The following is a 27,599-nucleotide window of genomic DNA, read 5'->3' on the forward strand; positions in this document are numbered from 1 at the left end:
TCTTGTTGCAGAGCACAGGCTCCAGACGCGCAGGCTCAGTAGTTGTGGCTCACGGGCCTAGTTGCTCCGCGGCATGCGGGATCCTCCCAGACCAGGGCTCGAACCCGCGTCCCCTGCATTGGCAGGCGGACTCCCAACCACTGCGCCACCAGGGAAGCCCACCTTAGGCATTTTAAAAATTTCTTTTGGCCTCTATTTTCTCTTCCATAAAATAGAGGTATTGAGATGTATATTGTAAGGATCAGATAAGGCTTCTAAAGCACTCAGAATGGGGAATTCCCTGGTGGTGGTCCAGGGATTTAGGACTCTGTGCTCTCATTGCCGAGGGCCCGGATTCAATCCTGGTCTGGGAACTAAGATCCCACAAGCCGCGTGGCCAAAATAAATAAATAAAAATTAAAAAAAAAAAACCCCAACAACACTCAATACCCGTTTAAATGTTTTAATGTTAAATTTCCTAACATCCTCTCCCCCAAACTGGTCCCGGTCCATGTTCCTGCCTCAGGGACCATCCCATCCCTATCAAGGCCAGAGCCCTGCACGGCTCCCTCCTTTCCCCCAACCTGGCCTCCTGTGTGTATCATCCATCTGCCTCTTCCACTGCCTCCCCAACCTCTCCCACCTGGGCCCTGCTGCAGGCTGGGGCCCTCCACTCTTGCCCCCTCCAATCCACTCTTCTTCACACAGTAGCTTTCTGACACTCAGATCTGACCCTGGGGAGTTCCCTGGTGGCCTAGTGGTTAGGATTCGGCACTGTCACTGCTGTGGCCCGGGTTGGATCCCTGGTCGGGGAACTGAGATCGTGCAAGCCGCGCGGCGCAGCTAAAATTTAAATAAATAAATAAATAAATAAATAAATAAATAAATAAATAAAAATCTGAACCTGCCCTTCCTTGTTCAAAGTCCTTCTGTGGCTCCCCAGTGCCCTCAGGACAAAGTCCAGACTCCTTAGCCTGGCATTCAAGACCCTTTGCAACCTGGCCCCCCTTTAGCCACGCCTCCCCCAGGGCAGCCACAGGCAGGGGCAGGTGTTTTCTGAACACAGACACACACACAAATCCCCTAGCTCGGGAAGCCTGCCGTTCCTCACCTCTGTTTAGGAATGTCCCATTCCTCTATGCCCGAGGCCCACGATCAGACTGCCCTCTCCGTCGACCCTTCTCCTGTCCAGCCCCTCCAGGGTTCCGCCACTGGATGGGGGAGGGGGCATTACCTGCCACCCCACCCCCCATTCCAGCCAGGGGCTCAGGTCTCCAACAACAGAACCAGAGCCACTCGGCAACGCTGGAACCCATTCAGGGGGCCCTGGGGCCCCTCATCCCAAGCCAGGAGGGCTTCGGGGGAGGGGTGCACCCCCTGGCAGACTTGCCCTGCGGCCCAGGGGTCTGGGGGTTGTCAGGGAGGTGGGGGTGAACCTCGCAGGGCGAGGCACGAGTGCAGTTCTCTTTCCCCCACTGGGGGGGACCTCAGGGCCAGCGTCGGGGCGGGAGGCCTCGGAAGCAGAGCCCGTGGGGCAGAGGTGGTGGCAGGGCAGTGTCTGGTGGCAGAGGCACCATGGCCACCATCCAGTCGGAGACTGACTGCTATGACATCATCGAGGTGCTGGGCAAGGGCACCTTCGGGGAGGTGGCCAAGGGCTGGCGGCGAAGCACGGGCGAGATGGTGGCCATCAAGATCCTGAAGAACGACGCTTACCGCAGCCGAATCATCAAGAACGAGCTGAAGCTGCTGCGTTGCATGAGGGGCCTGGACCCGGAGGAGGCGCACGTCATCCGCTTCCTCGAGTTCTTCCACGACGCCCTCAAGTTCTACCTGGTCTTTGAGCTGCTGGAGCAAAACCTTTTCGAATTCCAGAAGGAGAACAACTTTGCGCCCCTTCCCGCCCGCCACATCCGCACGGTCACCCTGCAGGTGCTCAGAGCCCTGGCCCGGCTCAAGGAGCTCGCCATCATCCACGCCGATCTCAAGCCTGAGAACATCATGCTGGTGGACCAGACTCGCTGCCCCTTCAGGGTCAAGGTGAGCGTGGCCATCCAGCCCTGGACGCTCTCCTGAGGCTGAGGTTCCCCCTTGTCCTACCTCCCAACCCTGAGGTCTCTCCCTCCCTGGCCATGATGGCTGTCCCCACCTCCTGGCTCTGAAATCCCCGTCTCCCCATCCCAATTCTGACATCCTCTCCCGCTCAGCCCTGAGGTTCCCCCGTCCTTGTTCAATTCTTAGCTCAGCTCCTCTGGCCCAGTCCTGTCCCTGTGGGACTGACATTCTAGTGGGGGAGATAGAGTCGCCAAGGTAAATGAGTAAAATATGGTATATGAGTGAGAAGGAGACAAGATAAAGTAGGGAGGAGGAGGAGGTGGGGTGGTGATGAGTAAAACTTTAGACTCTGTGGTCAGGGAGGCCTCCCTGAGAAGGTCACATTTGAGGGAAGTCTTGAAGGAGGGAGGGAGCTGTGTTGACATCTGGGAGAAAGTATCAGTGCAAAGGTCCTGAGGTAGGAGTGGGCCAAGTATATGTATTTGAGGAGCATTGAGGAAGCCAGTGTGGCTGAAACGGAGTGACTGAGGGGAAGAGGGTGGAAATAAGATCAGGGAGGTGACGGGGCCAGGTCGTACAGGGCCTTGTGGGCCACAGAGGGGACTTGGGTTTTATTCTGTGTAAGGTGGAGCCATAGGAGGATCCTGGGCAGAGGAGGGCTGTGATTGGACGCAGGTGTTCACGGGCTCCCTCTGGCTGCAGGTGGGGGAAAGACTGAGGGGACAGGAGCAGGAAGACAGTGAGGGGTGACTGCCCCAGTCCAGGTGGGAGATGTGGGTGGGACTAGAATCAGGGTAGTGGGAGGAGGAGATGTGGGTGGGTTTGGGGTAGATTTTATTTTATTTTTTCTTTTTTTTTGGCCACCACGCGAGGCTTGCAGGATCTTAGTTCCCTGACCAGGGACTGAACCTTGGCCCCGGCAGTGAAAGTGCTGAGTCCTAACCACTGGACCGCCAGGGAATTCCCTTCCGGGTAGATTTTAAAACAGGACTTGCTGGTAAATCTTATGTGAAGTGTGAGAGAGGAAGAGAGGGCTTGAGGGAGGAGGAAAGCCTGTTGGCCTGAGCGACTGGAAGGATGGCAGCAGCATTCTTCATCATGAGTTTGTTCATCAACAAACATTTTCTGAATGCCTGCTCTGGGCCTGACCCTGTGCTGGGCACACAGGCACCTCCTCTGCGCTGTCACAGGTCCCTGGATTCCCCCATCCCGGCTCTGACCCCTCTGTCTGCTTATGGGTTACTGTCTGGTGATGGTTCTGAACTAGGAGCATTGTGAGGGCGGAGCCAGGGGCATTTTGGTCACCACCGTGTCCTCGGCATCTCCCAGCACAGCGCCTTCGTGGAGTCAGTGCTAAATGAATGTCAGAGACACAGGGAGATACAGAGACAGGAAAAGGCAGATCATTCTGTCCCAACAGATGGAGGGATAGAGACCCAAGGAAGGAAAGTTTTCCACAAACATAGCAGGAGACAGACAGGACAGAGCCACAACACCTGGCCAGCGTTGGCACCCCTACCGCATTTGTGGAGTGAATGAATGAATCCCACGAACGTTGACTGAATGATCAGGGTCAGACAAGCTCTCTGGGATCCAGGCCTCAGTCATCTGTGTTCAGAGTCCAGATTAATAACCATTTCGTCATACTGCTTTCTGCAAATAGAAGGTGAGGGATAGCTGAATGAAAAGCAGAGAAACTCAGGGAGGGAAACTGAGGGAGGGACTAAGATAGAGTCACAGAGATTCAGAGTGAAAAATGGCAGATCGCTCCAGAGGCATCGGGAGAGACAAGGGCTTTCAGTCATTCACAGTGTTAGTTCAACAGGTGTTCATCAAGCACCTGTATGAACCAGGGGCCCGTGTGGGGTGTTAACAATGCTTGATGGTGAAGACAGAAGAGGACCTGGGTGTCAGGGAGGTGTCCTTCTAGTTGGACGACCCAGAGATGGGGACAGAGAGAGACACTGAGAGTTGAGGGACACAGACAAGTGACGAAGAGGCAAAGAAAGAAAAGAGAGATACCAACAAGAGACAGAAAGAAAGAGAATGACAGGAATAAAAAGCCCACTCATTCATTCATTCTTTACTGAGCCCCTACTGTGTGCCAGGCACTGTTCTAGGGATCTAGGGATACAGCAGTGAACAGACAAAATCCCTGCCCTTGTGGGACTGATATCCTAGTTGGGTAGAGAGACAATGAACTCCATACAAAAGTAAAAATATGTAGTACGTGAAATGGTGTTAAGAGCTATGGAGAAAAGCAGAGGGCTAGGGAGGTGGATAGGAAGGGAGGGGTGTGCTGTTTTTAATAGGATGGTCAGCAGAGGCCTCCCTGAGAAGGTGACATTTGAGTAAAGACTTGAGGTGAGAGAGGGGAGCCGTGTGGACATCCGGAGGAAGAGCATTCCAGGCAGAGGGAACAGCCAGTGCCAAGCCCCTGAACTGGGAATGTGTCCGGCTTGTTCAAGGAATAGCGAGAGGCTGGTGTGGCTGCAGCTGGGTGAGTGAGGGGGAAGGTGGGAGGAGGTGCGGGCAGAGAGGGCACCGGGCAGATTGTTGCAGCCTTGTGGGCCAGGGTGAAGACTTTGGCTTTTATCACAGGATGTGGTAAAGCCACAGGAAGATTCTGAGCAGGAGAGGGACGTGATCTGACTTAGGTGGTCACAGGGTCCCTCGGGCTGCATGTGGGAAGCAGACTGGAGGGAGAAGGAGGAACAGGGAGACCAGCAAGGAGGCCCTTACATTAGTCTAGACAGGGGATGAGGAGGACGGGACCAGGGTGGGGCTGTGGCTGGGATGCAGAGTGGGCAGAACAGAAGGTGTTCTGCTGGGGCTGCCCTTCTGTGAGAAGGTGGACGTGTGGTCCCTGGGCTGCGTCATGGCTGAGCTGCACCTGGGCTGGCCCCTCTACCCAGCCGGCAAGATTTGCTGATGGACAAGGCATGGGGTGAGAGAGAAAGAGACAGGTCTTTACTCTCATGGACATAAGTTCTAGTGGAGAGAAACAGACAGAGAGATGAGTACGCAAACCAGAGACAAAGGCTGGAGGAGACAGATAGGGACATAAACAAGAGATCAAGATTCACAGATGTAGCGACAGTCAGATGGCAGATGCAGAAAGACACTGGCAAGAGGCGCCGGGGAGGCCCAGATCGATCGGCTGTCCCGGCCCACTTGCCTCCCTCCCTCCGCTCAGGTGATCGACTTCGGCTCGGCCAGCATATTCAGCGAGGTGCGCTATGTGAAGGAGCCGTATATCCAGTCTCGCTTCTACCGGGCCCCCGAGATTCTGCTGGGGCTGCCCTTCTGTGAGAAGGTGGACGTGTGGTCCCTGGGCTGTGTCATGGCTGAGCTGCACCTGGGCTGGCCCCTCTACCCAGGCAACAACGAGTACGACCAGGTGCGCTACATCTGTGAGACCCAGGGCCTGCCCAAGCCCCACGTGCTGCACGCCGCCTGTAAGGCCCACCACTTCTTCAAGCGCAACCCTCACCCCGACGCCACCAACCCCTGGCAGCTGAAGTCCTCGGCCGACTACCTGGCTGAGACCAAGGTAGGGGGGCAGGTGGGGCGAGGGCCGTCAGCGTGGCAGCTGCCGCGTCAAGAAAAAAATCTAGGTTAGATCTCAGAGAGGACTGGCAGCTTGAGGGCCAGCTGCGGGGGTTGTCACAGCCAGAGGGATCCGAGGGACACCCCAGGTGGGACTGGAAGCCAGGGCAGCCTGTCTGCCGCCTCTGTGGCTGCGGTCATCAGACTCGTGTGGCAAGAGTCTGGCTGAGACAGCAGAAAGGCCTGGAAGTTTGGGCCAGCCGTGGGAGCTGTCACAGCGAGAGAGGGGTCTGAGCGAGACCAAAGGTGGGACCGAAAGTATATGGCAGACCCTCTGATGACTCCTGAGCTGGTCGTGGTTTAAAGAATTCGGCAAGAATGGTCTGGGCTTGACTCCTGGGAGGCCTGAGGGCTGGGATCAGGTGTGGGGTTCAGCTGTGGCAGCAAGAGGGATCTGGATTTGACTCCAAGCAGGACTAGAGGTTTAGGGCAGCCCTTCTGCTAGCTGCTGGTAGGGGCTGGACCCATGGCTTGGGGAAGGCTGGAGGGCTGGGGCGAGGTGTGAAACTTGGGTCAGTGAGATCCCTGGGTTAGACAAGAGGAGGACCAGAGATCACAGTCAGCTGTCCTTCCTGCAGCAGTAGGAGGGGTCTGGATTAGACTAGAGGGGTTCTGGTGTTCGTGAGCAGGTGTGCTCCCCCCCCGCCCCAGATGCAAGAGAGCTCCAAGTCAGATCATGGGCAGAACTGGAAGTCAGGGTTCCTGTGGGTGGACTTCATAGCCACGAGAGAGCTCTGGGCCAGACCGGAGGGCCCACCGGAAGCTGGGGGGTCATGTGTGGGCTCCACAGCAGAAGTACCTGGGGCCCAAGTCCTGGACTCGATGTCAACCCCTGCCCCACCCTGTGTCCCACCAGGTGCGCCCACTGGAGCGCCGCAAGTACACGCTCAAGTCACTGGACCAGATTGAGACGGTGAACGGCGGCGGGGCAGCCCGTCGGCTGACCTTCCCCGACCGCGAGGCGCTGGCAGAGCACGCCGACCTCAAGAGCATGGTGGAGCTGATCAAGCGCATGCTGACGTGGGAGTCGCACGAACGCATCAGCCCCAGCGCCGCCCTGCGCCACCCCTTCGTGTCCATGCAGCAGCTGCGCAGCGCCCATGAGACCACCCGCTACTACCAGCTCTCGCTGCACGGCTGCCGCCTCTCCCTGCAGGTGGAGGGCAAGACACCTATGTCTGTTGTGGCTGCCGTGGAAGACGGGCCCCCCTACCACGGTCCGGCCGAGGAGGAGGAGACCGTGAGTCTGGGCAGCGGGCCTTTATTCCGGGAGGAGAAAGCACCGGGCATGCAAAAGGCCATCGATCAGCTGGACGACTTGAGTCTGCAGGAGGCGGGGCGTGGGCTGTGGGGCGAGACCCGCACCGACGTCGTCCCCGACGTGCTGGCCCCACTCAAGGCCGCTGCTGCTGGCCGCTGGGTGCCCGACTCCGGCCCCGAGCCCATCCTGGCCTTCTACGGCAGCCGCCTGGCAGGCCGCCACAAGGCCCGCAAGCCCCCCGCAGGCTCCAAGTCCAACTACAACTTCAGCAACCTCATCCGGCTGAGCCAGGCCTCGCCCGAGGAAGACGCCCCGTGCAGGGGCGGCGGCTGGGCGGAAGGAGAGTGGCGAGGGGCCTCTGTGGAGCCGCCTGCCATCCCGCAGCGGGACGGGGATGGGCCGGACATCAAGGACATGACCGTGGATGCTGAGGTGACCCAGGGGGCAGCTAGGATGCAGGCGGTTCTGGGATCAGGGCCTCCCCAGAGCTCTAGGATCGGGGCATAGTGAAGCAACCTTGCCTTCCGTACATTTGCATGGCCCACGGCTGGCTCAGGGTCCAACACACACTACTAGCCCACCCTCAGGATGTGACAAGGCTCAGCAAACACTAATACACCCGTAGGATGTGATGAAGCTCAGCAAACACTAACCCATGTCGAGGCTGTGTAAAAACTCAGAACACAGTAATCCACATACGGGAAGTGACAGAGGCCCCGTACTCCGAACAAGGCCGTGGGACAGCTCAGCCACCCCCAGGAAGATGTGACAGAGCCTCAGCAAACACACCTTCAGGACACATTAAGGTCTCAGCACACAGCGTTTAAGCCTCCAAAATGGGATGAGGGTTCAGGATGTACAAAATCGTCCTCAGGAATTGACAAGGATGCAGTTGGGATCACAAGGGGTCCATGAGGGGCAGGATGGTTGTTCCGGGGTGGGGTGGGGGGGGGCGCTTCTTGGCTGATGCCCATCTCTTCTCCCCAACAGAGGCCAGGCCCTGAGTTCTTCGACCTCAGCAGCTGTCCTGGGGAATGGCTGGGTCAGCCAGACTGGACCCTGGAGGGCGTCGGGGGGCCACAGGCTCAGGGGCTCCCACCACGCCACACCCACCCGCATGGTCCACCCCGGGCCACCAGCTTTCTGCAGCACGTCGGCGGGCACCACTGATGGTGACCCCACCCTGCCCATCACTGGGTGAAGCGCTAGCAAGGCTGGCATCCCCTCCTCAGAGCTATCCCCTGAACCGACAAATTATTCTTACAGAAAGATAATTATCCAGAAATTCCCCATCCCCCCGCCTCACGGCGCATGCCTGCACACACACCCCGAACACAGGAGGGTTTTGGGGTCTGGCCCGTGGCCCCCTCGGCCAGAGGGACGCAGGAAGGGGGCTGCACCCCACTGGCCCTGAGCACACCCTCGGCCCTGCTGCCTCTGTTTATTTCAATAAAGCACTGTTCAGCAGTACTGCCTCATGCCTGTCCTCCCTGCCTGAGGCCTAGACTGGCACTGGGGTGGGGTTCGGGGGGGCACCCAGGCCCTGCTCTCTAATGCTGCACCCAGTCAGCCATTGGCTCAGGCTGGAGGCTGTGCTTGGCACACTGACCCATCCCTTAAATATGCTCAGTGCCTGGCACGCAAGAATCCACCCTCAGAACATTCTCAGTGCTCAGCAGATGCCAATCTGAGCTTGCCAGATGCCAGGTTCTCAGCGTCTGTTGACCTGTCTTTGCCACGCGTGACAGGCTTGGCATGCACTCATCCATGCTTGGGACATGCGAAGTGTGAGTTCACTCAGCAGGTGTATGCAGATTCACGCCGGGTGCATGCGCTCGTGTCCAGACGTGCAAGTCCACCCGCGGGCTGTGGCAGTGGCTCAGCGCACGCTCGTCTGGCTGGGGACACGCTGAGTGTGCAGCACGCGCTGCGCCACGCTGGCTACATGAGGCTCGGGTCATGCCAGCCCACAAGGTCACACGCGCATGCTCAGCACACACTAGCTCACGTGCATTGTGCGCCGAGGGCTCAGCACACGCCAGCCCACGCTGGTCACCCACTGAGGGCTCAGCACGTACCAGCTGTGTGCCGAGCGTCCAGTACACGCCAGACCACACTGGTCACATGCTGAGGGCTCAGCATGCGTGAAGGTGTCCCCACCAGAGGCCCATGCCAGCTGTCCCCTACCCGGCACCCCACCTCACACCACTCAGTCAGGCACAGGCTGTACACACAAGTATTTACTTCTTATTATGACCTCAGGCCCTCTTTGCCCTGGAAAGTGGGGTGGGCCAGGGGGCCAGGCCCAGCATGCACCCCTACTTCTTTGGGGGCTGATCCCTCCCCCAGCTTGGCTGGGTCCTCTGCGGCCACAGCATCAGGCTGGCGGGGGCGGAGGTAGAAGCGGGAGAGCAGGGGGGGAGCCTGTGGGAGCCACAATGGGGCAGACAGAAGCGGGGGCACGGGGACAGGGATCGAGACCCGGAACACCCGGGCCCACGGGGGCCTCGCAGGCCTGGCCTGTCCGCTGGACCGGGCCTCAGAGCAGGCGACAGGCGTTGCCCACGCTGTCGGCTGAGGTGTCAAGGTCATGGCTGTAAGGGGAGTCCCAGTCCCTCAGGAAAACGGCCTCCAGCTGGCTCCGCAGGCCGCCCCGCCCGTTCTGCGTCACCAGCAGCGAGGTGCCCGCCGTCTCGGTGAAGTAGCTGCCGGACCAGTTGGAGGTTCCTACAGGGAGCGGGGGTCCAGAGAGTCAGGGCCCGTGGTGCTGCCTGAACCCCCTTCCGTCCCCCCACCCCGGCGGCGCTCAGGACACTCACCGATGTAGGTGGCACGTTCAGTCACCATGTACTTGTTGTGGTTGACGCGGGTGTAAGGGACTCGGGCCTGGGTCTCGTCCGCAGGGACCACAAAGAGTTTCTGAGAGGGAGAGGAGATGCGGGGTTGAGTTAGAGAAGCCCCAGGGTCTGGGGTGGGGAGTGGAACCAGGTCCGCGGGACCGGGGACTCAGCTGCTTCCCTCGTGGGCCTGGGGGCCAGAATGGGTACTCGGTAAACGCCGGCTGAAAGGGAGGACCCCGTCGCCTCATATGCCACCTGTGCCCTCTAGAATGACTCCTATTCATCCCTTAGGTCTTACCTCAGATGTCCCCTTTTCCAGAAAGTCTTCCGCGACCCCTCAGGCTGCGGCAGGAGCTTCTGCTGGGCTCCCCCATCCCAGCCCTAATCCCTCTGCCCGTGCCCGTGATTCTGGCCCATCAGGGCACAGCCCACTCTGGGTCGTCCCTGTCAGAAGACAGGTGAGCTCCACGATTGCTGTGTCCCCGGTACTGCCCTGCACAGGGGCTGACAGGTAGGTCTGGGGTAGGTGCTTACCACCTGGATGTCAAAGTGGGTGTGGTTGTCACGCAGGGCAGCCAGGGAGAGCAGGAAGGCCCGCATGGATGGCTCAGAGTGCCCCCAGCAGCTGACCAGCAGGCGCACCTTGACGCCCCGCTCATAGGCAGCCCGCCGCAGCCCGTCGTCAATGGCAGGCCAGAACCTTGGGGAGGGGGGTGCAGGATGCGGAGGGAGGCCTCACTTCAGCTTTAGGGAGCCAGGCCTGGGTCCCGCTGCAGCTTCTGAGAAGCCCCAAGCCCCCACCCCATCTCTAGCTCCAAGCCCTGCCCCCCCCACCAATCTTCTCATTGTCTTGTCTGCTGCCCCCAGACTACCTGCTCTGAGCCCCCAGAGTCCAGTCATCCCCCCTTCCTATCCCAGATCTCAAACCCCAACCCTGCCGCCCCAAACCTGAATACCCTTAGTCCCACCTCCCAAGCCCGTCATCCCATATCCAGCCCACACTCCCGGCCTCCTACCTGCAGAAATCCCACATCCCGCACCCTCTGCCTTAAGTCTCCAGTCCCCCGTCTCCACACCACCCCCCAAATATTCTCATCCTCTTCTCTGTCCCCTTCTCCTTGTCTTGAGCATCCAGACCCACTCTCCCTGTCACCTCTGTCTCTCCCCATGGCGTCCCCTCCCTCTGTCCCCTGGCCTTGGCCCCGTGCCTGCTTTCTGGGCCCCATCGCTCTCTCTCCTGTCTCCTCTTCCACTCGCGGTGGCTCTCTCCCCCAACCCCTGTCCACGCGCCCAGCGGTACCTGTGCGGGTGGGAGAACTCCATGGTGGGCAGGTAGTTCATGACCGCGATGTAGACGAAACTCCGGGCATTGTCCACCACGTTGAGCAGGGCTTTCAAGTCTGGGGTGCGGCCACTTGGACACAGTGGTGGGGGTGCACTCTGGGGGACGAGGGGACAGTCAAGATGCATGTCCTTCACAGTGGACCCCTGCTACAGACAGCTTGTCACGAGCCAGGTCCTGAGGGTCTCACTAATGCTCAGCCTCCATGAAGGGGAGGGATAATTACCACGTCCTTTTTTGCAGGTGAGCAAACGGAGGCTCAGAGAGGGTAAGTGATTTGCCTAAGGTCACACAGCTGATACATGGAGCCAGGGTTTGAACCTAGGCTGTCTGGTTCCAGAACTTATGCTCTAACCCAGTGGTTCTCGACATGAGGTCCCTGGTCAGGCAGCAACAGCATCACCTGGAAGCTTGTTAGAAATGCAAAGTCTTGGGCTTCACTGCCCATGGCACACAGAATCAAGGTGCTGGGGTGGAGCCCAGGAATCTGGGTTTCAACCAGCCCTTCTGGTGATTCTGATGCATGCTCAAGCTTGAGGACCTCTGCTCTGATCACTTTTGTCCCTGACTTACAGTCCATCCTGATGGCACTCATGTGCCCAGCCACACCAGGCCCTTCACCCAGCTCTCGCTATCCTCACAACAGGTGAGCAAACTCGAGCTCTGAAAGGGGCAGTGGTAACGGGGGAACCATTAATGTCCCGTGGGAGGTCACTGGAGCAAAGGACCCCAATGAATCGTAGTGTGGCCCTCCAGGATGACACTGGGCTTGGCCAGGTGACTTGCTCGGGGGGACCCAGGTTGGCCACCCCAACCAGTGAAAATATCAACAGCTAAAAACAGCGGTGCCTTGTCCAGAGTGCCAAGGGCAATAGTGGCTGCTGTCCCATAGAACTTCCCACATTGATGGAAATGCTCTCTATCTGCACTGTCCAGTATGGCAACCGCTTGCTACGTGTGGCTGCTGAGCACTTGAAATGTGGCTAGTGTGACTGAGGAACTGAGTTTTTAACTGTAGTTCATTTTAATTGATTAAAAATGCGACATGCAGCTATACTGGACAGGTCACCCAGGGCTCGGCCTGCATGGACCCAGCCGTGCCTCCTCACTAGCCCGAAGAGGTGGTAAATATTGCAATACTTATTTTCTACGTGAAACCAAGGCCTAGGGAGGTTGGGACACAGCCCAGGCCCCTGAGTGAGCAGGAGTGACAGCCAATGGTCAGGGACCCCCATCCCTACCAAATCACTGGGCAGGGCTTGATGGGGGCCAAGAGAAGGGATGTGGCCGGGGTGTGACGGGCCCCTCTTCCCTCGGACTCACTGCCAGGTAGGCCAGAGCAGGGGTTCCGTTGAGGCAGATTTCCATTGGTGTCTCTTGATTGTAGCGGGTGTCATAAGGCCGGGGCCAGGTTGACGGGATGGAGCTGCCCGCCTGGCCCAGGTACCAGTAGGCCTCGAAGATCTTGGTCAGGTCTCGAGCTAGGCAACTGCAGTTGTACATGACCACGCCCAGCTCCTTGACCTGTGGGAGGGCAATGCTGAGCCCGGGGGTGGTGGCCTGGTGCCCACAGATGACATGGACACCTGCAGCCCCTCCCCCTGCCCCCCCAAGTCCCCCTTCCTGTCCCTTGCCCTTCTATCTCCCCCTCTCTCTGCCCCTGTCTCCCTTCTTTCTGCCCCTTAACCGCGCCCCCCCACTTCCCCCAGCTAAAGTCCTGGGATGGATATGATCTTGACTCAAGACTAAAATCTTAAGTTTTGGTGAAAATCAGTTATTCCAAAGCTCCAGGTTTCCTGAACCTTTGCGTACACTGTTGCTTCTACCCTCCGCTGAGCTCCTACTCAGTCTTAGGTCTCAGCTGACAGTTTCCTCCTCCAGGAATCCTGCCTTGACTGCCCAGCCTGTGTCAGGCATTCCTTGAGGCTCCCAGGGTCCCTTGGGCCTCCTTCATCACCTTCTCTGGGGACAAACCTGCCTCCCCATTGGACTGGGAGGGCAGGCACAGGGGATGTCTCAGAGACAGCTGTGTCTTCAGCGTCTCCCTGCGGAGCTGGTGAGATTAGGGGTTTGGAAAATATTTGTTGAGCAAATGATCACTGCCTAAGCTGTACCCTTTTCCTGTCCTGTGCCAATTCCTACAGCTCCTCCAGTTATCAGATTAGTTTTCACCTCTTTTGGGAGACTTTCCTTGGTACCCCGGGTTGGGTTGCCCATCCTGGCCCTGACCCCTCCACTTGTGCTCCCCCCTCGCCACCATCTCAGACTTGACCCTTCTGGGCTGACACTGTCTGGGGACAGGCCCGTCTCCACCCTGGACCGGGAGTTCCAAGAGGTCCACCACGTTCCCAGCATCAGAACAGGGCTGGGCTTAGGGCAGGCACGCAGAGGGTGAGTCATGAAGGTCAAATGGGCGGACAGGGCCTGGAATGTCCTGTAGACACCATCGGGGATCAGAGGGGCTTCCCTGAGCAGAGCGAGGGTGGTGGAGGGCTGGATTTGGGGGTGTTAGGTAGGAGGTGGGACGGAAGCCATTGCAGAGACTGGAAGAGAGGACTCTGGGGTTGAGGTGGGGCGCAGTTGGAGGCCAGGCGCCCTGTGGGGCAGGGAGCGGCCTAGAAGCGCGGTGGGCAGGGTGCAGGCAGACCTGGGTCAGGGAACGCCAGTCCATGTTGGCACTGCCGAGGTAGAAGTGGGTCTGGTCTACCACCCAGAACTTGGTGTGCAGGACGCCATGGGTCAGCTTCTGCATGTCCACCATGCGGACCTGGGCACCTGGACGGACACGGGTGGTGGTCAGGGGCTGGCTTGGGCAGCCCCAGGCCCAGCCCACCCCCAGCTGCCCCCTAGCTCACCGCTTTGTAGCAGGGCCTGCAGATCTGCCTGGGGCTGGGGCCCACTTGGCTTGCTCACGGCAATGCGGACCTTCACACCTCGGGGTGCCAGGGTCTGTAGCTGCCGGAGGACCTCCTCGCCCTGGGGGGAGGGGAGAGCCTCTGAGGGGCTGGATCAGCCAACTCTCCAACCCCACGCAGCACCCCCCATGGAGTTGTTTTGAGATTAGGCTTTTAGATCTGATCAGGCTTTACATTAGCCGGTACACTCAGGGAAGGCTTTACACAGGTTAAGATGTTAAAACCTTTATCTGTTTTATTTTATTGATTTTTTTGCCCCACTGTGCGGCATGTGGGATCCTAGTTCCCCGACCAGGGATTAAACCCGTGCCCCCCGCAGTGGAAGTGCAGAGTCTTAACCATTGGACCACCTAGGAAGTCCCTTTATCTGTTTTAATAATTGGCGCTCTGAGCCCTGCTAGGGCCTCCCTGCCACTCCTGCCCTTCACAGGACCTTCCCAAGATCCTGACTTGGAAGTATCAATGCCCGTCACAGAAGGCACCTCTGGGCACCTTGCAGGATGTTGGGGGCACAGTGCAGGCTTGGGGTCTGGGAAGGTTTGGGTGAGGCTTGATGATGCCAATAACATTAATAGCAACAGCCATTGATTCCCTGGTTTCTACTGTGAGCCAGGCCCCTTCTAAGCCCCTTTACATGTGAACTCACTGACTTCTCATAACTCTCACTGATGAGGCAAATCTGAGTATATCCCAAGGTGCAGATGGGGAAACTGAGCATTGGAGAAATCAATGGGGAAGCAGGATTTGAACTCAGATGGTCTGCCTCCTTTATGCTTTGAACCATTCCAGTAGGAACCAGCAGGGTGTGGGAGCTCATGCCTTTTTTTTTTTTTTTGGCTTGTGGGATCTTAGTTCTCCAACCAGGGATTGAACCCGCGCCCTTGGCAGTGAAAGCACAGAGTCCTAACCACTGGACCGCCAGGGAATTTCCAGCTCATATCATTTTTAACTGTCGTATATTTTTTCAGGCAGTGCTTAATAAACGTCACAATTTTAATACATTTTAAGCCTACCTCTGACAAAGAGTGGCAGCAGGGAAAGGGGAAAAAAGGGACAAATTCACCATGTCTTTCAATGAAGGGCTTATCCACCTAGGCTGTTCCTTGTCAAATCTTGAAGTTTTATGTTTTTTAAGTTTGTCTGCAGACCGTAACAAGGCTATCAGAGCAAATGCTTATAAAGGGCTGACTCTGTCAGGCATTGTGCTATAATTGGCAGGGATTAGCCCGTTTCATCCTCACAAGAGGGGAGTGCTAGATATTGCCCCATTCTACAGATCAGGAAACTGAAGACCGAGAGGTAAGGTGACCTGCCCAAGGTCACACAGCTGGGAAGTGGCAGCCTGGCTTGAGGCTGGGCTGGTACTCACTCCATGTTTCCATTTCTTTGTGTGACAGGGTCGGGGCAGCTTGTGGGTGAGTGATATCTGCCAGCCTAATCCCTCGTAACCAAACCCATACCCTGACATTCAGAGGTCTCCAGATGACTGTGACAAAACGCCCCCAGTCCAGAGGGCCACGTGAAGACAGTTGCTTCCAAACACCTGTGTCCAACCCTCTGTGTGAGACATGTCCACCTGCCTCCCGGGCTATAGGGAAACCCCTTCCATCCACCTCCCCAGTGCCTCCCCCCGCCGCCCCCCGCTGCCAGCCAGGGCCCAGGTTGCCAGGTACCTGCTGAGCAGAGGGCTCCTGAGTGTGGGTGTCATTGTTGGTGAGGGTCCAGTAGAAGGAGGCAATGTCCAGGCTGCTGTGGGCACCGGCGAGCAGGCCCAGCCACGCCTGGCTGGTGGAGGGGTTGCTCGTGGAGGCATTGGGGAAGTCCAGGCCCTCGGGAATGCTCTCCACCAGCACTGCTCTGGGGGGTGGGGGAGGCAGAATCAGCCATAGGGGGCTGGAATGTGAGTGCTCACTTGTCTGCCCACGGAGGATGGAAGACTATGTGTATTTGTGTCTGTACTCATGATTCTCTGTGTGTCTGCATTTGTCTGTCTAGAGGTGTGGAAGGAAGGTTGTGCATGTGGATGTCTGTGTGTGTGTGTGTGTGTCTGTGTGTGTGTGTGTCTGTCCACAGATGTGGATGGAAGACGCCATGTGTGTCTGTTCACAGACAGATAGAAGATGATGCTGTGGCTGCCATGGCAACAGTGTGGGGGAAGGTGGTGGGCATGGAGGGAAGAACCGTGACGGTCCACTTGGGAGTCGGCGATCACCTTATTCTGTCTCGACCACTGGGTGCAGGCCCTGCTTAGTGCGTGTTGAAGTGTCCCTGGCCTGGCAGGGCCCCTCCCCCCACCATCCGAGGCGCCCACGCCCCCCTCCACTTACTCGCAAGGGTCATAGCAGGGGGCTGGGCGCTGGTTGGGCCCAAAGAGATGCAAGTCGCCGTATTCCCATAGAAACAGCTGAGTCATCAGGGCACCGAAGCCCACAACCGCCAGGATGAGGACCAGCAGGACCCAACGGGCTTTCTGTGGGGAGGAGGAGGCGATCAGCCAGCCCACGGAGGGCAGCCCAGGCCATGGCTGAGACGGAGTGAGGGGGCGGTGGGCTCCTACCTTTTCTGCAGCTTTCCACGCCTCGATCTCGTTCATGGGTAGTTCGCTGGCGGGCTCCTCAGCAGGCACCTTCAGCTGGCGGACAGGGATGATGGTGGGTGGGGGGTGACAGGGCAGCTCAGTGGGGCCCCCACCCTCTGCTGGGTCCAGCCCTCCCCACTGGGTCCCCCATCCACCTACCTCCTGGTACATCAGTTTAGGCTTCATCTTGCTGGCAGCCAGGGGTTATACAGATTCCAGCGGGAAAGTGGGTGTGTCAGGGTCTCCAAACTGCGGGGAACAAAAGCTGGCACTGTGCTGGGTGTTCTAGGCTTTTGGGGGACATCACAGAAAGCAGATCAGCCTCGGGCTCACGGGACTCACTGGGTCGCCTTGTCTGTGATCACGGGGGCCCCTGGCACTGCGCCTGTCACCCCTAAAGGAGGAAGCTGACTGCTGGTCAGTTGGGATTTCGAAATCCCTCAAGGTCCAGCTCCTCTGCTTTCCTCCTATCCCTCTGCGGTGCCCTCCCTGCCCCCCTTTAGTGCCCACCATGCCCCCCCTAAGCGGCCACCCTGCCCCTCATCAGCACCCACACTGTTCCCCATTAGCGCGTTCCCTTCTCTGAGCTCTAACCTATACATTCCCAAAATGACAGCTCCGGATTGAGTCAGCGGAGCCCTAAATCTTTGTGCTTGGCTTCTCCCAGCCCTGGGATTACCCAGAAGTCATTTTCCAGGTGGCTCCTTTGCCCTCACCCTCAGGTAACCACTAGACAGCTCAGGCCGGGAGCCCAGGACCATCGCGGCCTCACCGCCAGACCCCAGCCCATCCCCGCAACCATCCTCCCCTACCCTACCCCAGAGGGGCCTCGGCCTTACTCGGCAGGCGGCTGCTGCTACCTCCACGGGGCCCCAGCTTCTGCCCCCACAGGCTGAGCAGGGGCGGGAGGAAGGAGGGGGCGGGGCCCGAGGGGGCTCCGCCCACTGCAGCGGGGAGTCTGCGCAGTGAGCGCGCCGGTCCGGGCTCACCGCAGGGAGAAGGGGGGCCTGGCAGCCCAGTCCAGCCAACCTGACGGGGGTGGAGGGAGAGTACATGGCTGAGCGATCGGCTCTGCTACGGTCCACCCTAGAGCCCCCATGTGGGGTAGGGAGGCCACAGGTAAAGAGAAAAAAGTCCCCCACATCTTTTCTCGTCTGCAAACCATGTGAATTTTTGTACCATGGGCATATATTACCTGGTCAAAAATAAATACATAAATAAGGTTGACTTTAAAAATTATAAAGTGAAATGGAATGATCAAGGCTGAATCACATGATTTAGGGACGTAGCGATGAAATCAGCTTAGAAGACACAGCCCACGCTAAGGGAGGGGAAGAGCGGTAGGGGGGAAGGGGATGGTGGGTTTTCCCTTGGACTGTGGATTGCAGTCAGTGTTCGTTAAAAAAAAAAAAAAAAAAGTCAACTGATATTTTGATAAGGATTTTAAAAATCTTGTCTCTTAAATCCAGGCTCTGGCTGGAGGGGTAAGCAGGGTTTCCCACATACCATCTCATATCTCCGAAGCAGGATTTAAGGCCACAGATGGAGAAATAAATTGGAGGTCCCCCTCCCCGCCCACCTTTCTCAATGAAAGAGGGGCAGGACCCCCTTCCCCACATCCAGGCAGGAAGTCAACAAATGCAGAGGATTATTACTGAGGGAAGCAACAGCGTTGGAAGTGGTTGCCTTGACAGCGGGATTTGGGGGTGGGTCAGGATTGCTTTTTATCGTCCGCCTATTTTCTTTTTTAAAATTGTGAAATATGAGCGACTTACAGAAAAGAAGAGAAAACATCTCTGTGCAGGTTAAAAAATAATTATAAAGCCTACACAGGTGTTGCCGCCTCCCAGGTTTTGTCACGTTTTTAAAAATTCATGCGCACGCATTAATGTGTTTTAAAAAAAGAAGAAAAAAGGAAGGACATTCCAAAAGGGAGGCAGGTTCTCCTCACCGCAATATCCTGCCTAGATGTGAAAGGATAATTTGGAAGCCCCTTTCCCCCCAACGTCCGATCCCAGACTGTCATTGTCAAGGGCAGAAGAGCACAGCTAGATCCCCTCCTATCATTGCAGGGAGCGGGCCAAACGGGGATGGGTCAAATGGATCCAGCAAGAAATGGTAACAGATCAAGGTTATTTGGAACTCCAGAGGTCACCAAGAGAAGCAGAAGATAACAGTCTTGGATGTGGCTGACCGCAGGGTTGGAGGGTGGGGGGAGGGGGAGGCATGGGGCGGGAAACAAGTTTGCCTTTTATTTATTTATTTGTGAAGGGCCTTGGTGAGAAATGTTTTATTTAAGAATATGGGTTTGGAACAGCAGGTGATGTGAAATTAGGGAAGCTAAGATAAACAAAAACAAAACTGGGCAGAGGTAGGGCGCAGAGCTGTGAGGGACGTCACTCTGCAAGGTGAGCCAGGGGAACTGGGATGGCCGGTAATAAATCAAAAATAGGAAGAAAATAGACAGCATTTCATTCAGTTTGTTAGCGACCTTTTGGCTTTCAAATTGTGCCGTGATGACAGATCTGTAATGATGGGTTTAATTTTGACTTGTTATATTTTTATCAAAGCAATACACCTAAGGTATCAATATTTAAAAAGAAAACTAGTCCTGAAGAGGTGGTGTAGATTGGGTTAGATTGGCGAGGCAGTTAACACTGTGGCTTCCAGAGCCAGGTGCCTGATCTTAATATGAGCCTCAGTGTGTACGTGACTGACTTCAGAGGAGTGACAGTGCCATCTGTGCCCTAGTTTCCCCATCTGCAAAATGGGCACAGCAAGAATAGCACCTACTTTTTACAAGGCTGTTCATTAATTTTGCACACATTTATTGAGTACCTGTGCACCAGGTATTGTTTTAGGCACTGGGGCTATCACTGTGGACAAAACAGAGGTGAGGAAAGACAGACAAAAAACAGTATTAAATTAAATTATATGTTAGAAGGTAATAAGTGCTATGGAGACTCAGGGAAGAGGGACAGGGGTGGGGCCGGGGTTGGGATTGCTTGCAATTTTAAATAAAGAGGTCAAGGAAGGCCTCGCAGAGAAGGGGATACCTGAGGGAAGAAAACTTCAAGGAGAGGAGGAATGGGGCTACTGGACATCTTGGGGAAGAGTGTTCTAAGCAGAGGGAACAGCCAGTGCAAAGGCCGTGAGGCAGGAGTGTGCCTGGTGTGGATAGGGAAGAGCAAGGAGGCCGGTGTGTCTATAGTGGAATGGCCTGTGGGAAGAGGGAGAGGAGGTAAGTCTGAGGTCACAGGACCAGATCATGCTGGGCTACCTGGACTGTGGCAAGAAGGATGGGGCCACAGGTAGGTTCTGAGCAGAGGAGGGAACATGATCTCTTTTGGGGGTTGTGGTGGGTTGAATGGGGGCCTCAACATAGATATGTCAGATGTGGTCATCACTCCTGGAACTTGTGAATGTGACCTTATTTGGAAAAAGGGTCTTTGTAGATGTAATTAAGTCAATGATTTAAAGATGAGATTATTCTGGATTATCTGGGTGGGTCCTAAACCCAACGGCAAGTATCTCTAAAAGAGACAGAAAAGAGACACGACCAGGGAGGCAGCGATTGGAGTGATGGGCTGCAAACCCAGGTACACCTGGAGCCACCGGAATCTGGGGGAGGCAGGGAACAGAATCTCTCCTAGAGGCTCTGGAGAGAGCACGGCCCTGCTGACACCTTGATTTTGGACTTCTGGTCTCCAGAACTGTGAGAGAATAAATTTCTGTTGTTTTAAGCCATGCAGTTTGTGGTCATGTGTTATAGCAGCCCCAGGAAACGAATACAGGTGTTTACAGGCTCCCTCTGGCTGTGTGGGGAACTGACTGGGGTGGGCGTGTGATTTGGGGGAACACTGAGGAGGAGCAAGTTTGGGAAAAAGACCAGGAATAAATTTTTTTTTAAATATCAAAAATAAATAAATAATGTGTGTTTTTTGAACATGTAAAATTTGAGATGTCTAAAATCTGAGTGGCTCCTTCGAACTAAAGGAATTCATATATATCAAGTGCATAGAATGGGCATGCAAGAGGTTCTCAATAAATATGATTGTCTCAAGGGTCCTAACAGCCAAAAAGAAAAGAAAAAAGGCATGATTCCCTCCGCCTCCGTCCTCCCCACCCTCGGCCAGGCAAGATGCCTGCTTTTTACTGTGGGCCTTTACTATTTTAAAAAATGCACGTAGGCCTTCCATGGAAATTAAATTATGAGGCTCAGGCTCCTAGCTGCGGGGGCCCTTCCCCAACATCCCAGTCTCCGAAAGAGGACTGTGGCCTCAGCTGGATAGGTATCCAGCACCCTCAATCCCCAGATCCCTAGGGGGAGCAGGGCAGGGTGAAACTGAAGCGGGATATGGACAGCCGGGCCGACACAGCCAGGCCGGCAAGTGCTGGCCTTCTCAGCTCATCTCAATTCCAGGGTTCCCAGGAACCTAGAACTCACCCTGGGGCTCCAGTGCAATGTCCAGGCTGGTCCTCATGCCCTGCTTCCTCGCTGGTGTAGGGGGCACCTCCACCAGCAGGTGTGCCCCCTCCCAGTGAAACAGGAGGGAAGGGGGCAGGGCACAATCTTTAAAAGAATGACACAGTCGTTGAGGATACAGCATAAACTGGTTAGAACCAACCAGGTCCAAGGTGGCGGAAGATTTGACTTCCAGGAGACTTTGAGCCTCATTATATACATTAGCACAGGAGTCCCCAACACCCTCGCCAGGGACTGTTAGCAGGCCACGGCCTGTTAGGAACCAGGTCGCACAGCAGGAGGTGATCGGTGGGCGAGTGAGCGAAGCTTCATCCGCCGCTGCCCATCGCTCTGCCGGAACCACCCCACCCCCACCACGCTTGTGGAAAAATTGTCTTCCACGAAACCGGTCCCTGGTGCCAAAAAAGCTGGGGACCGCTGCATTAGCATATGCTAAATGACACAACCATAGGTGCCATGACAGTTCCAAGGTGACCATAAAAGACCAAAAAGTGGGCGGTGGCCCAATTCCTGGAAATCTCCTCCCCTTCCCCAAGACAGTTGGAATAATCCTCCCACTCATTAGCCAGGGAAATTACCCAGCCCATAAAAACTAACTACCCCATATTTCCGGACCTCTCGCCTTCTGAGATGGCCCACACTCTATGGAGTGTGTTTTTCCCAGGGCCGTTCTTGCCTTTTGAGATGAACCACATTCCGTTTATGGAATGTGTATCTCTCTAAATAAATCCACTTTTTACCTATCACTTTGTCTCTCACTGAATTCTTTCTGCGCTGAGACATAAAGAACCTAAGCTTCATTAAGTCCTGAGACCAGGTGTGCGGTTTCAATGAAAAGAACGTGGGTTCAAATCCCACTCTGGGTTTTGGCTGGGTTCGAGTCCCAGCCTGTGGGACTGAGTTGTGCAGTTTCACCAGCCCACAGAATATCTCCCTGTTCCCTTGGCTTGTGCCCTGCCTGACTTGGGTTGTGAACCACAGGGCACAGAAAAGGAGGAAGCAAAAACCACCTGGCTTTTGAGACACGTGCTGGGTCATAGCTCCCTGAACACCCATGAGTGTCGGGGTGGGAGACTTGATCCCTCTTCCATAGCAGCATTTTGGGTTGGAGGGGCCAGGGTTCAGATCCCACCCCTGTCACTTTCTTATTCAGTGACATCGGGCATGGGGCTTTACCTCTCTGAGCCCTGCTGGCCTCATTCATAAAAAGGGGATCACTTTATACCCATCTGGGGAGTGGTGGCTGGGGGATCTCTGAATGGTTTAAGGGGGTGCGTCTTGCAGTCCCAAACCCCTGGGTTCAGATCTCAGCTCTGTGTGTTACTGGGAGAAGAGGCTCCCTTCTCTGAGCCTCACCTGCATTCTCAGAACAATGGGCAGACTAATACACCAGCCTCACGTTTGCTGGGCAGAGTCAGTGAAACCATCCATAGCAGGCAGGTAGCACAGATACAAGCTGGCTGGTTAGCTGTGTCCCCTAGTACCCTGGGCACACTTTTATCATAGATAAACTTATATGTGTCCCTTAAAAAGCTAAGTCTATGTCCGATTTATTTCTCTACCCACCGTGTGCCCAGCACGTTGTAACCACTCTATAAATGTTTATTGAAAACAGAAGAAAAGAAGCAGTAGAATGGAAACCCTGGAGAAAAGACTTTCTTAGATGTCTCTCTAGATCTAGTGACACTCAGTGTATACACAGTGTGTAAGTAGCTCGTGTTCTAAGCCCAGAGCAATAGGGTAGGTGCAGATAATGGCACCTCAGCCTGAGGGTAAAATTCAAGGTCACTTCAAGGTTGATTCAAGCCGTCTGAAAGTGCAAAGAAGGGTGTGGGGCCAGTTAGCTGCTGAAGCCCACGTGAAGCACTGGACAGGCCATACCTCAGGAAACATTCACTAACCTATGGACCTTCCATACGGTTCAAAACAGAACTGTTCTTGGGTTTAAAGGAGCCGATTTTCATTCTATTGTGCAGACCCCTTCGGACTGACTGCACAATTGTCTGTGGTCAAGTCTACAGAAAACAGAACAGAGCACTGGTTTTGTAAACTTTTTTGTTTGTTTTGTTTTCAGCAGTAGACCTTTTATTTCAAAGGACCCCCTAGAAGGTGCCCCTTCTAGGGAGAGAAGATGCTCAGTCTGAAAAACAATTAAATAAGTAAAAAAATACACACACAACCCCTTGTCCCCCAGCACCCCATCATGAATGGCGAATACTTCTGAACTGGAACTCAAAAATCTAAGCTGTCCCATCCCTACTCAAACCCCCTCTGTGGCTCCCCATTGCCTCCAGGACCAAGTGCAACCATCTTACGATGTCCTCTTGGGCCCTACGTGGACAGCCCCTGTGGACCTTCCCCACCATTACAGCTTCAGTCCCCCTTTCTGACTCCAAAGCTGTCTCGGATTCCCACCTCCTCCCTGAATTTCAGCTCCGGAAGTCCCATGGCCTCCTAGACACCTCCACCCAGGTGTCCCTAAGCCCCATACACCCACCATGTCTCCAACTGTACTTAGGATCTCTCCCCAACCTGCTCCTCCCCCGGGTCCCCCTTCCAAGGACAGCTGTTCTACCCATCCTTCAGGTCTCAGCCTGTGTGCTACCTTCTCCAGAAAGCCCTGACTCCCCCAGAGTCCTGGGCCTTGTCCTGGACTGCCCACAACTTATCCACTTGGCCTCCCAAGCGTGTCTCCCACCCACCCCTTTTCTCTCCCCTCCATGGCACCGAACTGGCCTCTCCCACTTGGGTCCCCACTCCAGCCACATCCCGTGGCTCCCGGCCTCCACTCAACCCTTCCAATTCCCCCTCCACCTGAGTCTGACTTGTCCCCCCTCTGCTCAAAACCTCTCTGTGGCCCCCCGGTATCCGCAGGATAGTCTCAGCTCCTCACTGTGGCTCCCAAAGCCCTGAATGATCTCCCCTTAATAACTTCTTGGGCTTATTCTCTTACCATCCCTGATGCCCTAGTCATATTTAATATTTTTCAGTTCCTCGAACTGAAACCACACTTTTACCACCAAACCTGCCCACAGCTTCTCCTCCTGCTTAGCATACCTTTTTCTCCACTTCATGTTGCTTATTCCTATCAGCTCGTGTACCACTTCCTCCAGGAAGCCCTCCCTGACCCCCTGTCTGGTCCAGGCATCCTCTTTGGGATCTGACAGTCCCCTGGGCTTCTCTATCCCAGCCCAGATCCCTCTGCCTGTGTTTCCCCCAACCTGGCCCTGACCACTCTGGGCTGTCACTACCTGATGATGGATCTGTTTCTCCCACTGGACTGCAAAACCCGTGAGGGCAGGGCCAGGCTGGCTCAGTCACTGCTGTGTCCCCAGTATCACCCAGCACAGGGACAGTACATGGCAGATGCTCAGTGGCCAGTTCATCCATCTATTCATTCAATGAGTATTTATTCAATGAGTACTGCTGACAAGCCCTATCTAGAAATTGGAGATACAGCACAGAAAAACAGAAAAAAAAAAAAAAAAAAAAAGTCCCTAGGAAGGAAGAAATTCTTTTGAGGGAGTAAGACAGTAGATTAAATGAGCGAAACATACAGTTGGCGCCTTGGAGAAAAATAAAACAATGAAAATGGTTGATGTCTCAGTTCAAAAAGAACAACACAACACATCTGGGGCAAAGAAGCATTATTATCCCTGTTTTTCAGATGAGGAGGTAGGGCTCAGGGAAATCACTGCCCAGGTCACACGGCGTTGCTCTGTCGGCCAAGAATTTGAACCCAGAGCTCAGTTCTGTTCCAGGACACTACACTGTCAAACCAATTCCCAAACACAGAATAAGGCAGAATGTCTTTTCCTTGCCACCCTCAGGGAGGTCGGAGCCTGTGAAAGGATAGGATGTGGGAGAGCGGGGCTCCTTACATCCTTATTGAGCCAGGCACTGCTCAAAACACTTTATATATTCAATTCTAACAGCAGTGGTTTTTTTTAGCCCCGCTTAACAGATAAGGGAACAAAAGACCTAGAAAGGTTAAATCACTGGCACAAAGGGACACAGCCAGGAAGCAGTGGAGCCAGAATTTGAGCCCAAGCTGCCTCAGGGTCCCGGGTGTAGACAGCTGCCTCTCCTGTTGTGTAACATCTGTAGATCTGTGACTCCCTCCGTCCCTCCCCAGTAGCCTCTCAAAACCCCTACCAACATCCCTCCCCCACCCCACCCCACCCCAAATCTTTGAGAGGGACATTTGAAGCTTTCTCCAAATACAAAGGATATGTGAGTGCAGCTTTAAGAAGAGGAGTCTGGCTGTCCTTCCAACCAGGCTGCTCTTGCCAATCCATCCTTGGTAGAAGTTCTCCAGCTCCTGCTGCTTCTTCATGTCATGTCATGTCACATCAGATCACAACCCTCCTCTCCTCCACATCCTCCCATGGCTCCCACCTCACTCAGAGTAAAGCCAGAGTCTTCTCCATGGCCCGTGACACCCCAGATGATCTGCCCCCATCACACTGCTGACTTCATCCCCCATCCCTCTCCTCCCTCACTGGTCTCCTTGCTATTCCTTAAATATCCCATGCATGCTCCTACCTCAGGGCCTTTGCATTTGCTGTTCTCTCTGCCTAGAATGCCGCTCTTCCCCCAGAAAGCCATGTCACTCTCTCCCCTCTTCAAGTCTTTGTTCAAATGTCACCAGATCACCCTACTTAAAACTATAATCTTTGCATCCCCCAACTCCCTCCTAACACATCATATAATCTACTTACCTGTTTGTGTACTGTCTCTTACCCCTGCTAGAATGTAAACTCCATGAGGCCAAGGATCTCTGTTTTGTTCACTGATGTGTCCCCAATGCCTAGCACAATGCTGAGCATGTAGAACATATTTAATAAATATTTATTGAACGAATTAACTTGCATTTTCATTCCCATGTTGCAGATGTAGCAACTGAGGCACAGGGACCTTAAGCCAGCTGCCCAAGGTCATGCAGCTATTTAAGTACTAAATGCTAGAACCAAGATTGGAACCAGGGTGTTCCAGTCCCCAGGCACACATTGTAATGACTGCCCTACACGGCCATGCTAAGGCAAGCTGAGTGACAAAGATACTTACCTTTCCACCTGGGGATTCAGGGTTGCTGAGGTTTGACAAAGGTGTGGTGAGACCTGCCTCATCTCTCTGCACCCCCAATTCTATAAGTCAAGGGAAGGTTGGGTCTAAGCTATCTAGAGTCTTCCCCCCACCAAGCGCTCCTCGACACCTGCCATTGGCTAAGTGCTCTCAATTTGGGGGTGGGAAATCAGTCACTCCAACAAGGTAAGGAGATAGGGATTAAGTATTTACATGAGCAAGGTTCGTGATGGCTGATGGGTCACCCCCTCAGGTGTGGTGATGTGGCAGAGGTGAGGACAGCATAGAGATCATGATGTGGGACAGCAGGGGTTGGCTGCTGTGGCAGAGAGTGTCAGGATACAGGGAGTGGTGACGACACCACGGTAATGATGAGGGCAGCTGGGGGGAGGGGGAGAGCGACAATGAGGAGGGGATGAAGGTGACTGGATGAGGGTGAGGGTGAGATGATTAGTCATATTAGCTCAAATTGCCACATCAAGCTGGGCATGTCACAAGAATAAACTAGCAGGATCCTCACAATCATCCCTGACGTAGGTGTCCTTGTGTGCGTTTCACAGATGAGGAAGCTGAGACTGCAAACGTGTGATTAGGTGGTCAAGGTTACCCAGATGTTTAGTGGTGGAGCCAGGATAATGGGCTCTAGTACCCGGTATGTGAGAGGGAACACGGGGAAATAACGGAGACATGAAGGGAAGAGAAACAACTGTAAGGCAGGGTAGGTCCTTATGGGGACAACTAGAAGCATTAGGCACGGGCAGTGACTGTCAGAGGAGCAAAGGTGACGGGGAGGGATGGAGACATAAAGGACGAGGAAGACATAAGGGAAGCGTGAGCGCAACTTAAGGAGATGGAGACAGGAGGCGTGCGAAGGTGACACGGGGGTATGATTTCGATTTATGAGAAGGACTTCGTAAAGGAGCAATAGCAACAAAAGAGGGGTGCAGGCGATATGAGAAGGCGACACGACTTAAAGGGGGGTGACTGCGACATTTGGTGGCCATGGGGACTTAAAGGGAACGAAATCTTGTTAAGGGGGCTGACGGCGACATAAGGAGGGTGATGGCGACATAAGCGGAGTGGTAACGATTTAAGCGGGATGCAACATAAGGGGAGGAATGGGGACATAAAGGGACAGAGGACGATATAAGAGGAGAGATGCATTATAGACGAAGGACGACACGAGGAGGGCAGCCGAGACGCCGCGCCCCCAGATCGCATATTACCTGCACTCCACGTCTCCCACTCCGGGACTCAGCCCCGCACGCACCTTCTAGGCTGGAGCCCCGCCCGACCGCCCCCGCCGCGCGCAGGCGCACTCCGGCTAGACTGCGGGCCGGCGGGGGCCAGGCAATTGCCTTTCTCATTGGCCGCGCTCCTCGCTAGCGTGGGGAGGGGGAAGCGCCTGGGAGACTGCGGGTGGTCACGTGACGGTTGCCGCTGTGCTCT

At 55.2% G+C, this 27,599-nt stretch overlaps 2 protein-coding genes across 6 annotated transcripts; one reads left to right on the plus strand and one right to left on the minus strand.

Annotated features, from left to right (window-relative positions):
* The first annotated feature begins 1,541 nt into the window (after nt 1-1,541).
* On the plus strand, nt 1,542-9,516 carry HIPK4 (homeodomain interacting protein kinase 4). Its single transcript, XM_036835150.1, has 4 exons — nt 1,542-2,019; nt 5,231-5,587; nt 6,500-7,336; nt 7,895-9,516. Exons 1-4 carry the CDS (start codon nt 1,555-1,557, stop codon nt 8,072-8,074), a joined length of 1,839 nt encoding a protein of 612 aa, XP_036691045.1. The 5' UTR covers nt 1,542-1,554; the 3' UTR covers nt 8,075-9,516.
* PLD3 (phospholipase D family member 3) lies at nt 7,706-27,483 on the minus strand. 5 transcript variants are annotated; one of them, XM_036835136.1, is made up of 14 exons: nt 27,377-27,483; nt 21,027-21,152; nt 17,419-17,608; nt 16,739-16,828; nt 16,559-16,633; nt 16,329-16,471; nt 15,675-15,858; nt 13,942-14,062; nt 13,734-13,861; nt 12,410-12,610; nt 11,045-11,184; nt 10,279-10,444; nt 9,724-9,823; nt 9,130-9,631 (listed from the first exon to the last, which is right to left on the minus strand). In XM_036835136.1, exons 4-14 carry the CDS (start codon nt 16,763-16,765, stop codon nt 9,444-9,446), a joined length of 1,473 nt encoding a protein of 490 aa, XP_036691031.1. In that variant the 5' UTR covers nt 16,766-16,828; nt 17,419-17,608; nt 21,027-21,152; nt 27,377-27,483; the 3' UTR covers nt 9,130-9,443. The 5 variants fall into 5 exon arrangements, with proteins under 5 accessions (XP_036691030.1, XP_036691032.1, XP_036691031.1 ...); XM_036835135.1 differs by lacking the exon at nt 21,027-21,152 and having other exon boundaries at nt 7,706-9,631; XM_036835138.1 differs by lacking the exon at nt 21,027-21,152 and having other exon boundaries at nt 16,739-16,869.
* Between the last annotated feature and the right edge of the window lie 116 nt (nt 27,484-27,599).

This window comes from Balaenoptera musculus, chromosome 19 (assembly GCF_009873245.2).
Source record: "Balaenoptera musculus isolate JJ_BM4_2016_0621 chromosome 19, mBalMus1.pri.v3, whole genome shotgun sequence".
NCBI lineage: Eukaryota > Metazoa > Chordata > Mammalia > Artiodactyla > Balaenopteridae > Balaenoptera > Balaenoptera musculus.

What these genes read in the sequence shown, in the direction of transcription:
- HIPK4 (XM_036835150.1), top strand. Translation starts at nt 1,555, where the DNA reads ATGGCCACCATCCAGTCGGAGACTGACTGCTATGACATCATCGAGGTG. An exon ending in ACTACCTGGCTGAGACCAAG is followed by an intron (nt 5,588 to 6,499) that starts GTAGGGGGGCAG and finishes GTGTCCCACCAG; the next exon opens with GTGCGCCCACTGGAGCGCCG. An exon ending in ACATGACCGTGGATGCTGAG is followed by an intron (nt 7,337 to 7,894) that starts GTGACCCAGGGG and finishes TCTCCCCAACAG; the next exon opens with AGGCCAGGCCCTGAGTTCTT.
- PLD3 (XM_036835137.1), bottom strand. Translation starts at nt 16,765, where the DNA reads ATGAAGCCTAAACTGATGTACCAGGAG. An exon ending in ACTGGCGTTCCCTGACCCAG is followed by an intron (nt 12,611 to 13,733) that starts GTCTGCCTGCAC and finishes GCCCTCCCACAG; the next exon opens with GTCAAGGAGCTGGGCGTGGT. An exon ending in GAGTTCTCCCACCCGCACAG is followed by an intron (nt 10,445 to 11,044) that starts GTACCGCTGGGC and finishes CCCCTCCCCAAG; the next exon opens with GTTCTGGCCTGCCATTGACG.